The sequence below is a fragment of the Cyclopterus lumpus genome, chromosome 16 (genome assembly GCF_009769545.1).
Source record: "Cyclopterus lumpus isolate fCycLum1 chromosome 16, fCycLum1.pri, whole genome shotgun sequence".
NCBI classification, from domain to species: domain Eukaryota; kingdom Metazoa; phylum Chordata; class Actinopteri; order Perciformes; family Cyclopteridae; genus Cyclopterus; species Cyclopterus lumpus.
Genome location: NC_046981.1, coordinates 14147052 through 14161870, shown reverse-complemented (window position 1 = coordinate 14161870; position 14819 = coordinate 14147052). Strand labels below are relative to the sequence as shown.

At 41.9% G+C, this 14819-nt stretch overlaps 2 protein-coding genes across 2 annotated transcripts; one reads left to right on the top strand and one right to left on the bottom strand.

The window, feature by feature from the left end:
• Positions 1–546: 546 nt before the first annotated feature.
• Positions 547–3954, top strand: mecr (mitochondrial trans-2-enoyl-CoA reductase). The gene is made up of 10 exons (XM_034554208.1): positions 547–868; positions 1707–1804; positions 1941–2072; positions 2151–2294; positions 2735–2837; positions 3019–3121; positions 3214–3287; positions 3377–3437; positions 3535–3607; positions 3690–3954. Exons 1-10 carry the CDS (start codon positions 681–683, stop codon positions 3851–3853), a joined length of 1140 nt encoding a protein of 379 aa, XP_034410099.1. The 5' UTR covers positions 547–680; the 3' UTR covers positions 3854–3954.
• A 356-nt stretch (positions 3955–4310) lies between these two features.
• On the bottom strand, positions 4311–7760 carry smpdl3b (sphingomyelin phosphodiesterase acid like 3B). Its single transcript, XM_034554209.1, has 9 exons — positions 7595–7760; positions 7112–7294; positions 6816–7029; positions 6595–6692; positions 6326–6469; positions 6009–6178; positions 5377–5557; positions 5028–5161; positions 4311–4881 (listed from the first exon to the last, which is right to left on the bottom strand). Exons 2-9 carry the CDS (start codon positions 7266–7268, stop codon positions 4519–4521), a joined length of 1461 nt encoding a protein of 486 aa, XP_034410100.1. The 5' UTR covers positions 7269–7294; positions 7595–7760; the 3' UTR covers positions 4311–4518.
• Positions 7761–14819: the final 7059 nt, after the last annotated feature.

Below are 14819 nucleotides of genomic sequence, written 5' to 3'. Positions count from 1 at the left end.
TGTCAAAGATAAATAAATTGAGTTTAACAAAAAGGTAACCAGTAGCTGTCAAATAGATGTAGTAGGGTAAAAAGTGCAATAGTGTAGTGATGGAACAATAGTATCTACAGAAAATAAATCAATAAATCGCAACAATTGTCAAAAGTTCTTTATTGAGCAAAATAAATCACTTGTTTCTCGAAGAAATTGCAGCTTTTCTTGTAACATATCAAGATATTAACTGGAATATCTTTTGAGTTTGGACGGTTATTCTGACAAAAGAAGAAATATGATAATAGTTCTGAGAATTTCTGATGGCAATTTTGTTTGCCATTTTTAAACATTTCCTTGACGAAATAAGCATTTGCATACTTAGCTACACTCCAGAGCTTTCCTATAGATCAACTGAGTCATTGTGTGTGTAAATGAGCAACTTCTGAGTAAAAGGTCACAGTCAGTCATTCATTCCATGAAGTGAAACACCAAAGGTAACCCGAGACTCCTCAGTGCGGTGCCATGTCACCACTATAAGAGGTGAACTACCGAATGTATCCACCAGGGGCGGGAGTCTGTGTTTTTATTTTACCTCAAATCCAATATGGCCGTAGAGGAACTGCGATGCTAGTAAAACGCACAGTTCAAATGACACACACCGTTGAGTAGTGACGTCATTTTCATTGAAAGTTGACCCCTGGGTCGCGATGTGGCTGCCTCTCTGTTCAACAAGCCGGACAGCCTGCAGGAGAAGCTACGCTGCTGCTCTTTTAAAATGTCCACGGCACTGGGGGAATGCTAACGCGTCTGTCTTCAGCCACTCAGCTGGACCTGCGGCACGCACGAGCAAGGCTCTTCTGTTCAGAAAGCACGGAGACCCTTCTCACGTCGTCCAGTAAGCCGACCTTTGCTACACGTGCAGTGTATTCGTTCCTGTGATCGTGTTCCCCATCGCAGTAACGTTAATAACCTGATAGTCTTCATTATTTAGGTCTTTTCTGTTGGAAAATCGAAAAATTCAATTCGGAAAGTAAATTTTCCTCAAGTGCGACTTCTTCTTCACCTTATTATGGTGTACCAACCCGTAATAGGCTCACTACTGACCCCTTACGTCGGAGGGCACAACAACAACCACTTCGCCCAGTGGCCACACTGGTTGTGATACATTTCCTGAATAGAATGTGGATTAAGGCTTCAACTAGCAATTAAAGTCATTATGGATTAATTCATTGTAATTGTTTTAATTATATTTTTGGAAATGTCAGAGAAAGAGGGAAGAATTGCCATCAAACCTTCCTATAGCCCTAATGATCATACCCAATAGTTTGTTTTCTTTTATTTCTTCTTCCAAACTAAAACCCAGTGCTAATCAATATGCAGTAACAGACAAAAGAATGCTTCAACAAGTAATTTATTTTCAAAAGTGTTATATTACTTTGCTGTTTGACTAATAAATAAATCGATTGATTGTGTCAGCACTGACAAAAATCCTAACACACTGTTTTATGTTTTACATGCAAATACACTGATGATGCAGCTGTCATTTTGAGGTGTCTAAGCCTGTTTATGTTTTCATAACAAATAATGCTATTATCTTTTTTTAGGATTAAAATGATCAGTTTTTAGTTTCCAGTATTTATTTGCACAGATTTTCCGAAACCGGTCCGCAACTTGTTCAACACCAACCACAATGGATATATTTTGTATACTTGTATAATGTTTTTGGTTGTCAGGTTGGAAGATGTAGAGCTGCCCCCCATAGGGCCAACGGATGTCCTGGTCAAGATGCTGGCAGCTCCAATCAACCCGTCTGACATCAACATGATTCAAGGTGCGTTGTTTATTGGTTACCTCCACACCAAACAGCAGCACAGTAGCTTAATTTGGACCAACGGGAACAAGATAGCCGAGAAACCAAACACGGTATTATTGTTGATAAGTTGTTTATCTTAGATTTTTTTCACCAGGTACTTATGCTATCTTGCCTGACCTCCCAGCTGTTGGGGGCAATGAAGGAGTGGCCCAGATTGTAGAAGTCGGCGGCCAGGTGACGTCCCTCAAAGCAGGGGACTGGGTCATTCCAAAAGATGCTGGTTTAGGTAAAAACATGCAGACGCTTGTATGACATGGATGAGTTCTCAGGGTCGCTGAAAAGTGTTCTGCCTTTGTGTGAACAGGGACCTGGAGGACAGTGGCAGTGCTAGCGGAGGATGACGTCATCTCGCTGCCGAATGACATCCCCTTGTTGTCTGCTGCCACACTCGGGGTGAATCCCTGCACTGCCTTCAGGATGCTCTCTGACTTTGAAGATCTCAAGCCAGGTAACAATTTCCACGCACATAGTGATAACATTATTGTCTTTCATAGAACTACAATACGGTAGTAGACATAAAATGACTTGCTTTATTTGACCACAGTTCCACTCTTTTTGGAACCACCCTGGTTACAGAAACCCACGGGAATAAAGTACTAAAGCACATGTAACTTACAGAAGTAGAAATGAAAGCCACTGCTTTGGTCAGGGCTGGTATTTGCAGCGTGAACTTGCATTTTAAGGAATCATGCACCTTCAAAGCTCGTTCATTAGCAAGCTGAGATGCATGACGGGAACAACGCCCATTTAATTTTCTGATAAAATACAAATCTAAATGGAGACTTGAGGATGGCGTATTCCTGCCTCAGTTATTTCTAAAAATGTGACATGCTGTGCAGTGCTTTAAGCCATGATGTGACCCTTTCGCTCCATCTACGGTCCTTACAGGTGATTCTGTGATCCAGAATGCAGCCAACAGTGGAGTTGGGCAGGCTGTAATACAGATTGCTGCTGCAAGGGGAATAAGCACCATCAACGTTGTCAGAGACAGGTGAACTCAAATATTTCAAGTGTTTTCACAAGACTCAACTTAAACCCTAATCACTGAAATCCGTCCACCTGACTGTGAGATAATGGGGTCTTTTGTCCAAGGGTAATAGAAACTTGAGTTTTTTGTGTGCTCTAATTTACGACTGTCATGAACTTCTTCATTGTTTGTTTCTTTTTAAAAGGCCAGAGTTCACACAGCTCAGTGATAGGCTGAAGGCCATGGGAGGAACTCATGTGATCAAAGAGGAAGTGCTGAGGCGGCCGGAGATGAAGGAACTGTTCAAGGTCCGACGACTTCAAAGATATGATAATAACATATCTAGATAAGTAATGAATAAACACATTTAAAGATGTGGTTCTCTTTTTCTTTGTAAAAGATCTGTCCAAAGCCTAAACTGGCACTGAATGGAGTCGGAGGCAATAGCGCAACAGAGCTGCTCCGTCATCTACAGTGAGGATGCTGAATCATCTTTGATGTCTAATAATTTACACTGACGGGAAAATTGGATCATAAAATGCACTAATCCCCATGTATTCCAGGTATGGAGGATCTATGGTGACATATGGAGGAATGGCCAAAAAGCCAGTTACTGTTCCTGTGGTAAGATGAAACCTCCCACTGCCTCCTAGATTAAACATCACATTTCATGACAGACACACGTTTCTCTCAGTGCGCTCACTGAACTTGTTCTCTCCAGAGTGCTCTTATTTTCAAGGATGTGAAGGTTCGGGGATTTTGGGTCACACAGTGGAAGAGAGATCACTCAAGTGGTGGGTCAGCGTAAAGTTTCCTCTTTCATCAAATAAGCCTCATAAAATATATATTTAATGACAAGTGACACTCTCTCCATAGATGGAAAGGCATTCAGAGCCATGCTGGATGAACTGTGTCTCCTCGTTCAGCAGGGACAGCTGACGGCTCCGGCCTGCACTGAGGTGGGCCTCCAAGACTACAGCGAAGCTCTGGACACGGCCATGCAGCCTTTCACCTCAGCCAAACAGGTCTTGATCATGTGAACGGACTCGCTCACGCCCTCAGCCACTATATTGTCAACATGTCAATAAAATACACTGATCAAGCACATACTCAATAAATGTGTCTTCATAGCAGGCCCAAAGTCCAGCATCTTCCTTTTATGTCATTTTAAAATCCTACTGCCGGTAATTAAAAAGTAATTACATCTTTATATAGCGATGTGGACTAACAGGAAGCTATATAGATCTCAGATAATTAAGCTTTATCTGATATGTTGAACAACAGGTGGATTTGTTTCTAAGTTATATGTGTGTGAGTAAGTGCAATTAATATTGATCAACAACTGTTTGAGCCATTTCTGGTTTTATTAAATAGATGCAGTAGAGAACATCACACATGAATTATGTACTTGATCCACATGAACATCACAGTGTTTTTTCTATTGACTGTAATTGTAGTATTCAACCAGCACCAATGAACAGCGCTAATGAAGCCAAAGGTTGATACGCTGCTCAAGTACATCTTGTGAATGACTCAAATTATAGATGTCATATGATTAAAAACATCATCCTATGATTTTAACTGTTACATATTTACATGTCAGCAATAATCTTTATCTTGAGTTTCAGTTTGTCTATCCATTGACTCCCTAAAGCGTCTATAATATATATATATTTTAAAATCCTCTTCGATAGATTGATCATCATTACCGATTGGCCATCACCAGACTTACAGCCACAGAGAGGACCGCCAGCAACCCACCATGAACGGCAGCCGCCCCTTCCTTTTCCAGACAGTGTTCATACCTGTCAAAGTCTACCTCTCGGGCTGCACACACGTGGTTAACACGGCAGTCGCTGTTACACTCTGTCAGGTCATAGCTGACTGAGTTGAACTCGTAGTACTTTTGCAGGTAGCAGCGGTCGTTAGCAATGCGCTCTAGAAGCTGATGCATGGAGGCTGGGGAGGCGTCTGGTAGTCTGAAGCTCTCTGTGAGGCGGTACTCCTTCTCCCAGCGTCCGCCGGCTGCGTTAGCGTGAGTCAGGTTCAGATAATAAGTCACCACATCCTGAGTGTGTTCAAACATGTGGTTTAAGAAGCAGAAAACGAAACCATAAAAGTGTTAGGTTTTTTTGTTTGTTGAGGCGGCATATTGCAGTTTAAGTAAGACATACAGTATGTGAAGGTAAATGACACAGACAGGCCTTGACTTACTTTGACCAGGAGTGTGTGGGTGTCATATTCCAAAACACGAATCCCAGGGTTGTTCGCTCCATCCTTGACTCCAGGAAGTGTTGTTTTCCACGGTGTGACGCCCGGGCTGAGGAACACCGTACTGATAGGAGAGCCTGTTCAAACAGGTATCACTTCTGATTAACACAGTATTATGGGCCGTAAGGTCCAAGGTAACATCTGGAAACTAGCTGAGAGTCACTTTGCATAACAGTGAAGGAAAAAAAGAACTAAACAATTTAAATACTAATCAATCACCACTTGCAAATGCACATGTAAAACAAGAGAAAGCATTAGTAGTAGCAATGGTTTTCCAACAGTGAGAACTTACCTTCTGAGTTGTAAAACATCCGGAAGCTATCGGTATGATGATGGCCAAAGAACTGTCCAAGTATCACTGAATGATGCTTCTGAATTAAGCCCAAGTATATCTTGTTGAATTTAGGCGTGAACCACGGCTTATTTCTCTTCTTCTCAAAGACACCTGGGGGAACGTGGCCAATTATGTACACCTAGAAGAGAAACCAGTGTAGAGTTTAAGGAAGACATAGTTCCACTATTTCAATGCACTATTGGGCCGGTCCCTCCTCAGATTCAGGAAGCATCTGCTTTTGAAAATGTACCTCTTTTTTATGAGATGATTGTTGAGGGGACGTAAACTGAGAGTATTCTTCCTTTTAACCATGGTAACCAGCATTCAAAGAGGAAGGGGTTATTAATTAGTCACTAAATGTTTTATTGCCCTCTACTGTGTTCCCAGTACCTCACATTTACATGTGAGGTACTGGGACAGGGATGTCGTATGTGTACAGATTGTAAAGCCCTCTGAGGCAAAATTATTTGTGATATTGGGCTATACAAAATAAACTGAATTGAATTGAATACTGTACGCAGAGATTATAACATCACTTTATAATTCAATTTAACACCTGCTACATGGCACATATAGACAAGATGCTTTGCCTTTTCTTTGTTGTTGGCGGCCTCTGTAAGAACCTGGTCCGCCCAGCTAAACTGGCCTGCTGGGTCGTCCATGTCCTGGTTCAGCTTGTTCTGGTCATAGTAGAGATTAGTGTTAAGGGCCAGCATCCTGAAACCTGTTCGATTCAGCAGCTTTTCTGTGTAATATCCACCTATGTGAAGAAAGATATTTCGGAAACACAATTGGCTTTCAAATGTGTAATAACATGCACTATAAGGTCATTTATTGATTCTTAAAGAATAAATGGTGTTAATATCAAAAGTATTCATCTCAAAGTATCACAAGAGACTTTATCCACCTTTTTTAAATGTTTCTCTGGACTCTGGATCCAACCAGTCCTGCCACATTTCAGCTATCTGATTATACATGTAGGTTGGGCCTGCAGGAAGCTGGCTCTTAGGGTGGTAGTCATGGTTGCCAAGTGCAGGGTACACTTTAGTGTCTAAGGAAGGCAGTAATGTAAAATAATATGAGTTCATTCATCCTACAACGTCACTGTAAGTGTTGATTCACGATATGTTCTCCCTTAACTAGGCTACACATGATGTCTCTTGACCTCACACTTACTTGGAAACACCTGACGTATAATGTGGGTAAGATTGCTGATAATGTGGAGCACTGCTTCTTCTCCCAGATCTGTGTTGGGTACATGTGGTGTGTCATCTCTGAGCAGCAAAACAATATAGTGGATAGTTTAATTGAGCTGCACGCGCATTTCTCTCTAAAGATGGACTTGGGACTCAAGATTCATGAACCTTTTTTACATTTCACCTAAAGTGAATACATACCCTGTCCATACGATGAAGTCGGGGTCAGGTAGAATATCCTTCATGGCATACACAGAGGAGTTTATAAGGAGCCACGGTGAATCACAAGCATAGTCTCCAAATGCCCCCGCATTGGCCGCGGGTCGTCTGCCACTTGATGCGCACACACGTGTGGGATTATCGGTCAAATTGTATGTTGGGTCCCAATGCAGATCCGTGATGTGCCAGAAGTTCCCTGGATAAAAACGACGCGTAATTGCGCACATGAAGTTGTCCCGAGTTATTTAGAAATGTTAACGTACAACAATATAACTTACCTGACAGTGCAACAACCTCTTTAAAAAGCAGACAAGATAGGAGCAGCCTTAGAGTGGACATGTCGAAGAAATCAGAAGGCCAACAAAAGTCAAGTCCGCGTTTGAGAGGTAAGTCTATATATAAAGGGCAACGATCAGATACAGCGTGACGCGTCATGGGCCAGGAGGTAGTCCATTAGTTCTCTGCAAAAGATACACTTTATATTTAGTTGTCCCATCCATTTCTTCAATATAACATGTAAAACTAAGATGATCAACTTCCCACTGATAGCTCCAGGCTACATCTGTCAGCCTAGAAGTTCAAACGCAAGTGTGCATTTATTTTCTGAATTAAAATATGAAGTTGGCTAGCTTCCACGAAAACAAATCTTGGGGCAACGTGCCCATCAACTGTAGTCGCCTGAGGTATAAACCAGTAATCAATGAGTCCTCATGTATCATAGTCCACTCAAACGATTAATTGATTAAACAGTGTATACTTACTATATGTAAAGGCGGGTTGCCTACACTAAACCGGGTACTTGATAGCCGAATCACTTCATACCGTTCTCTTTATAACCTTTTTTCCATATGCATGCAAACTATTTTTATGTGGGCTAAAGATAAAATGAATAGTCCTACTTTTACAGTTGACCTCTTTGGCGCTGTACATAAGTGGTACTTCGGTCATGTGAGCCGCCGCTTGAAATGTAATGCGCCTTTATTCATGGTGTTACGGTACGGAGGCTTGTACGGCCCAAAAAGCAAGACCAGAGACCCATTTCTCAGCAATAATTTCATTATTTTGGACATTATATGAAATAATATTATAAGAACATGTGAAGTTACACTACAGTACTGTTTTTTATTGAAAGTCAGCTCAAATTCCATGATTATATTAATAATTTCACAATATTATAACTGTTAAAGCAGATCCTTAAAAGGTTATATTCTATTTCCACTGGATTGTTGTTCATAAGATCCCCTGCTATGTTCATGTATATTCTCTATTGAGATTTTGCTGTACAGGCAAAAGTACAGTGTTTAAAGGCAAAAGTGGCTCAAATGAAAAAATGATATTCTTAAATTTCAGAATATTTGAACTGTTATTAAAGCATATTTAAAAGGCGATATTCTATTTGTGTACAGTTTTTGAAAAAAATTAAAGTCTACGTTAGGTAACAAGAAATAATGATGTTCATAATTCCCCAATCTACTTTTTTTTCTTAAAGCAGATTCTTAAAAGTGTATATAAAAAAAGACACTGGGTTGTTATTCAGAAGGACCTCTGCTATGTCCATGGTGATTAGCATGAGTTATTACTGTACAGTTTGAGAAAATCAAAGTTAAAGTCAGCTAGAAAGAAATAATGACATTCATAATATTCTAATATTTGATATTTTCTTAAAGCAGATGCTTAAAAGTGTATATGAAAATGATACTGGATTGTTGTTCAGGAGAACCTCTGCTATGTCCATGGTTATATACAGTACATTTTACTGTACGGTCTTTGAGCAAATCAAAGTTAAAGTCAGCTAGAAAAAAATAGGTGATGGTGGTCTCCAGTGCCGCAGGGCGGTGACAGCGGACCCAGGCTGACGTTCGGGCCGGCAGGCCGCCCACAAACTGCTCCAGGACCACCTTCTCCACTATTTCCTGTGCCCCCAGAAATTGCCGGTTTGTCTCCGCCTGCTCGCGCTGCATAGCCGCGATCCCCGCCAGCATCTGCCCCAGCGCCACGATCGGCTGGGTCGGCATCTCGGCGTGCTGCTCCTCGTGATCCATATGCCAGGCCCCACGTTGTGCTCCACTGTAACAGGTGTGAGTCCCGGCAAAGCACAAAAGAGGGCAACACACGATATTTCGGAAGTAACCGGCTTTATTATTGTCAAGCTTCCGTTTCCGTTCTGCTTCTGAACGCTCGGTTAGCATCTGGGCAGTGTGCCGCTCTTCCCCTCGTTCTCCAGCTACTACCTGCTCTTATATTTAAGAGACAAACATTCAATTGACCCCAGCTGAGGCGGATTACAAATCACGGCACTGTTCCCTGAACCACACCCCCGCTCCCTCCCCTCTGCAGCTGAGCCTAACCACAACCCGCTGCCACTCTGTCTCCGTCACTCAATCAGTCACTGTCAGTCACTGTCAGTTAGCCACTGTGTCTATTCATCCACTGTCTCTGTCTCAGTCAGTCAATCAGTGTCGCAGTCAGTCTGTCGGTCTCTGTTTGTCAGTCTCTGTGAGTCAGTCAGTCACTGTCTCGGTTAGTCAGTCTGTCTCAGTCAGTCTCTGTCTGAGTCAGTCTATGTCCCAGTCAGTCTCTGACTCAGTTAGTCCCTGTCTCTCAGTCTCTATCAGTCAGTTAGTCCCTGTCTCTCAGTCTCTATCAGTCAGTCAGCCACTGTCTACGTCAGCCAGTGTGTCTCAGTCAGTCAGTCTCTGTGAGTCAGTCAATCACTGTGTCAGTTAGTCAGTCAGTCACTGTCTTTGTCAGCCAGTCTCTGTCAGTCAGTCAATCAGTCTTTGTTTGTCAGTCAGTCTTTGTCTCTTTCAGTTAGTCAATGTCAGTCAGTGTCTGTTAGTCAGTATGTCAGTCAGTCAGTCACTGTCTCGGTTAGCCAGTCTTTGTCTGAGTCAGTCTGTCTATGTCAGACTCCGTCTCAGTCAGTCAGTCACTCTTACAGTCAGTCACTCTTACAGTCAGTCAGTCTCCTTCTCAGTCAGATAGTCAGTCAATCAGTCAGTTTGTCACTGTCTCAGTTAGGTTCTGTCAGTCAGTAAGTCTGTCTCAGTCAGTCAATCAGACTCTGTCTCCGTCAGTCAGTCACTGTCAGCCAGCCACTGTGTCTCTCAGTTTCATTCATCCACTGTCTTTGTCTCAGTCAGTCAGTGTCTCAGCGAGTCAAACAGTGTCGCAGTCAGTAAGTAAGTAAGTAAGTCAGTCTTAGTCAGTCAGCTCTGTGAGTCGGTCTCTGTTTGTCAGTCTCTGTGAGTCAGTCAGGCTCTGTCTCAGTCACTGTCTCGGTTAGTCAGTCTCTGTCCCAGTCAGTCACTGTCAGTCAGTCTCTGTCACTCAGTCAGTTTCTGTATGTCAGTCAGTCTCTGTGAGTTGGTCTCTGTAAGTCAGTCAGTCAGTCAGTAAGTTAGTAAGTCGGTCTCTTTAAATCAGTATCTGTCAGTCAGTCTTTGACTCTTTCAATCAGTCAGTCTCTGTCAGTCAGTCAAAAAGTCAGTGTCTGTCTCAGTCACTGTCTCTGTCTCAGTCAGTCACTGTCTCAGTTAGTCAGTCTCTGTTTCAATCAGTCAGTTTCTGCCTGTCAGTCAGTCACTGTCAGTCTCCGTCTCAGTCAATAACTGTCACTGTGTCAGTCTGTCAGTAAGTTTCTGTCAGCCAGTGTCACTTACTCATTCAGCCAGTCAGTCAGACTGTCTCCGTCAGTCAGTCAGGCTGTCTCCGTCAGTCAGTCAGCCACTGTCTCAGTCTCAGTCATTCACTGTCAATCAGTGTCTCTTACTCAGTCAGTCAGTCTCCATCAGTCAGTCAGGCTGTCTCCGTCAGTCAGTCAGTCAGGCTGTCTTTGTCAGTCAGTTAGTCAGACTGTCTCCGTCAGTCAGTCAGTCAGTCAGGCTGTCTTCGTCACTCAGTCAGCCACTGTCTCTGTCTCAGTCAGTCACAGTAAGTGTCTGAGTCAGTCAGTCAGTGTGACAGTCAGTCAGTTTCTGTCAGCCAGTGTCTGTCTCTGTCAGTCAGTGTCTCTTACTCAGTCAGCCAGTCAGTCAGACTGACTCCGTCAGTCAGTCAGCCACTGTCTCTGTCTCAGTCAGTCACAGTAAGTAAGCCAGTTACTGTCAGCCAGTGTCCGTCTCAGTCAGTCAGTCTTTGTCTCTTTCAGTTAGTCACTGTCAGTCAGTCTCTGTTCGTCAGTTAGTCAGTTTTTGTCAGTGAGCCAGTCAATGTCAGTCAGCCACTGTCTCTGTTGCAGTCAGTTTCTATCAGTCATTTAGTTTCTCTCTCAGTCAGTCTCGGCCAGCCAGTCAGGCTCTGTCTCAGTCAGTCAGTCACGTTCTCGGTTAGTTAGTCTCTTTCTCAGTCAGACAGTCAGTCTCTGTCAGTCAGTCAGACTTTGTATCAGTCAGTAGCCCTACAAATAATCTTGTAGACATCAGGATGTAAATAGTTTTCTAAAAATTAAATTAAAAGTGGATAAGTGTAGAAGTAGGAGTCTGTATTTACATTTCAAAGGTTAGAGTTCATGCAAATTAGCATACTTTGTGTGATATCTACAAGATTCAGCATGTGAATTCTGTCTAACAACCTAACTTATACAGTAATATCTCAATCTTTGTTTTCTTTTGGTTGTCCTAAAACTAACAGCCAAACCAATCTCGTTCTCCGGTAGAGGGGTGAGACTAAGCATATTACGAGGTATCGTGTGTTCGAGGAATGCAGAAATAAATGAACCGTGAATATTGCATGAGAGCAATCATTTTCATAACTTAGTGGCTGATGAGCAGTTATCCAATCGTTTGGACTTGTGTGGACCTCAAGAGGTAAATATGTTTGTTTATTGTTTTCAATACTGTGACCAAATGTTATGTAAAACAATGTTGTGTTGCTAATCGCGAGTCATGATTGATAAGAGGCATAGACCTTTTATTTCACTTCCTTAATACTATTGGAGGCAACGCCAGTTTTTTTCACTTTTCAGAATAAGAGAACAACTGTTGTAAGAATCATTATATTAATTCATAACAGGTAATAGCGCCATCCCGTTTAAAACTACCCAGGGCTTCGCCAAAGCACTACTACACCGTGCAGATTCAGATAATACTAAATAGCTACATGGGACGGGTGTTGCATAACCATCACGTCGTACAGAGAGGAAAAACAAGCGCTCTGTGCAGAGAAAGTACCGACAGCTGTTGATGCTGAGCACTTGTTCAAACTGCCAATCTGACCGTTTCTAGAACTTTTCTTTCTGGTTTTCAGCAGCAGCTGTTACAGGTTTCAATATCCTCCATCATTTGGATAATGTTGCATTCAGGTTCTTACCTGGCTGCTGGTTGCACTGACAGTAACCAGGCTGCCAGGGTTGTAGTCAGGTAGGGGAACGGGTACAGAGCTAATCGGGGAGGCTGGTCCTGTGGTCCAGAGGTCAGTTTGTGTGATGACAGGCCAGAAAGGGTCTGGGATCCGGACTTTGGTATATGTGCACCTTCTGGGTATCTTGGGGTAAAAACAAACAACAAACAAGAGAATTACTATTATCAGTCCCTCCAGGAAATACACAACACCTTAGTTCTTCAGTTACTGATGGATTTATTCGTCTCGGAACACTTCAGTCAACACCACCGTCATCAATCCACCGTCGAACTGTATAAATACATGTCAACATACGTTGGCATTCACATTACACAAAACAGTTGGCATGTACATATGCGCGACGAAACATTAACATAAAGAACGTACCTCGCTGGCTGCACACAACCGAGAGGGAAATGGGTCCACTTAGAAAACAATAATCTTTAAGAATATCCAACACTTTGTTGTCACTTCTGTAACTTAAATTCTTTAATTTAAATCTTTTAGCAGTACAAAACTTGTACCTTCTACACATGTCTTCAGGAGCTGGTAACAACTAAATGCGTCCCAGCGCAACATAAGACTTACAAATAGTTCCTATCAAGTGTAAACACAAAACATAATCAATATTCAAAAAACAAATTGTACAAATAATAATATGTAAACAAGCCTATTAAATAATGACATAAATAATATTTCTGGCAGTTAAAGAATTAGGAAAACGTTCAAACAATAAGGATTAGCTAACCTACATATATTGTCATGCCTGCATCACTTGTGATCTGTATCACCTGAAAGTTATATTTAATACAAACCAAAGATATGTTTTATTAGTATTTCTCAGTATTTACTAATGCTGGATAATGCTGTTCTATAAAACCGACACAGAAAGCAGCTTTGGTTGAGACAAACCTGTTAAATGTGGCCACAACAGTCAAAAGTCAGTCCTAGCGGATCACTAATGCTAAAAAATATTAGCAATGTTAGCATAACGGTCGTGTATTTTGGAGGTTCAGAAAGTCTCTCTGTTAAAATACATTGTACAAGGGGAGGGTCCAAGTAGAAACACTCACCCGTTTGAAGGTTTTTTCAGCCATGTCGTCGAGTGAAAGTAGAAATAACTGCTTTTGTGACTGATCAAGTGAAGGTTGGATGATTCTGTGAACAGAAGAACTGTGAACAGAACGCGCCATAGAATCACACGTGATACTCGGCACCCTGACGTCACTCATAGGTCGGAACCATGGCAACCATGGAATCTTCAGGTTAACTGTCAATCAAACATAACTTCACGAGGAATATCCATATCAACAGGTGCTGTCTCCCGTGATGGCTGTGTGACCTATGTGACCTGCCCAGTGGTCCGCCACAAATTAATTACAAAACATCTTACAAAACACGGTCTTAGATAAAGTAGTAGCTTTGAGGAGCATATTTATAATTTTAGTTGAGTCAACTGAGCCGCCTTTCTCTGTACCGCCTTTATTCTTCTAACATTACTTCTCTTCTCTTTCCGTTATTCCATTCACAATAAAAGCCCCCGACACATATACCCCGAACACTGCTTCTGTTTACTTACTTAATATAATAGCTTTCATTTGCTTCATTCGCTCCGGAGAGGATGAGTGGCTTATCGCCATAAAAACAGTTAATTTCCGCCGTCCACCATGGAAGAAATAACCACTATTTCTGCTTTGTACATCTTGTTGAAGTCCCACAAACCTCGGAACATCAAACACCCTTGTGTCTGGTTCCTGATATCAATATGATATATTAAATCCGTAGCCGCACACGTACAGCTTCTCCAGGAACTGCGTCTGGATGACGGCCACTTCCAGACTATCAACTTATCCTCCATAGTTTCTGATTCAACAATGGCATGATGTCATTGATGTCCTCACACACATAATATTGTGAAATTGTGAATATAATCATAATATAATTTGAGCTGACTTTCAATTAAAAACAGTACAGTAGTGTAACTTCATATGTTATTAAATTAAAATTCAATATAATGTCCAAAATAATGTTGTTTTTGACTTAGTATCAAATTGGACACAACATTGCTTAAATAAGGGTCTATCTCCGTGATTTTGGGCCGTACAAGCCTCCGTACCGTAACACCATGAATAGAGGTACATTTCAAGTGGCGGCGTCTCCGCGGATGCTGGCTCACATGACCGCAGTATGAGTGGTACAGTATCAGTATGGGTTCACAGCACAAAGTGCGCATGTCTTTTCTTTAATCCGCGTATTAATGTTACTACGACAGAAGAACATTTAGAATGTGTGAATTGTTAAAAGCTTGATGCCTATCCTTATTTTATACATATGATAGGCCGCCTTACAATTCATAACTGAGAAATGTATATTATCAAGTTATTGAGAAACTGGTATCGCTCACACAGCAATTGCCGCGGTTGCAGCAATAACCTCTTATGTAGTAAGTAGTAAAAGCAATATGTCCAACAGAACACGAAGGCAGCACAGCCTTGGACAGGAAAAGAGTTTTGGTTTTTAGCCCCGGGTGTTGCCTTTCAGGCATTCCTTTATTGGGGCTGTTTACCGCTGCAATAAGCTTAGGGCCATTGTTGAGAGTTGAAGAAGCCACACAACTTGTATTTGTGTACACAAAAACGCATACAC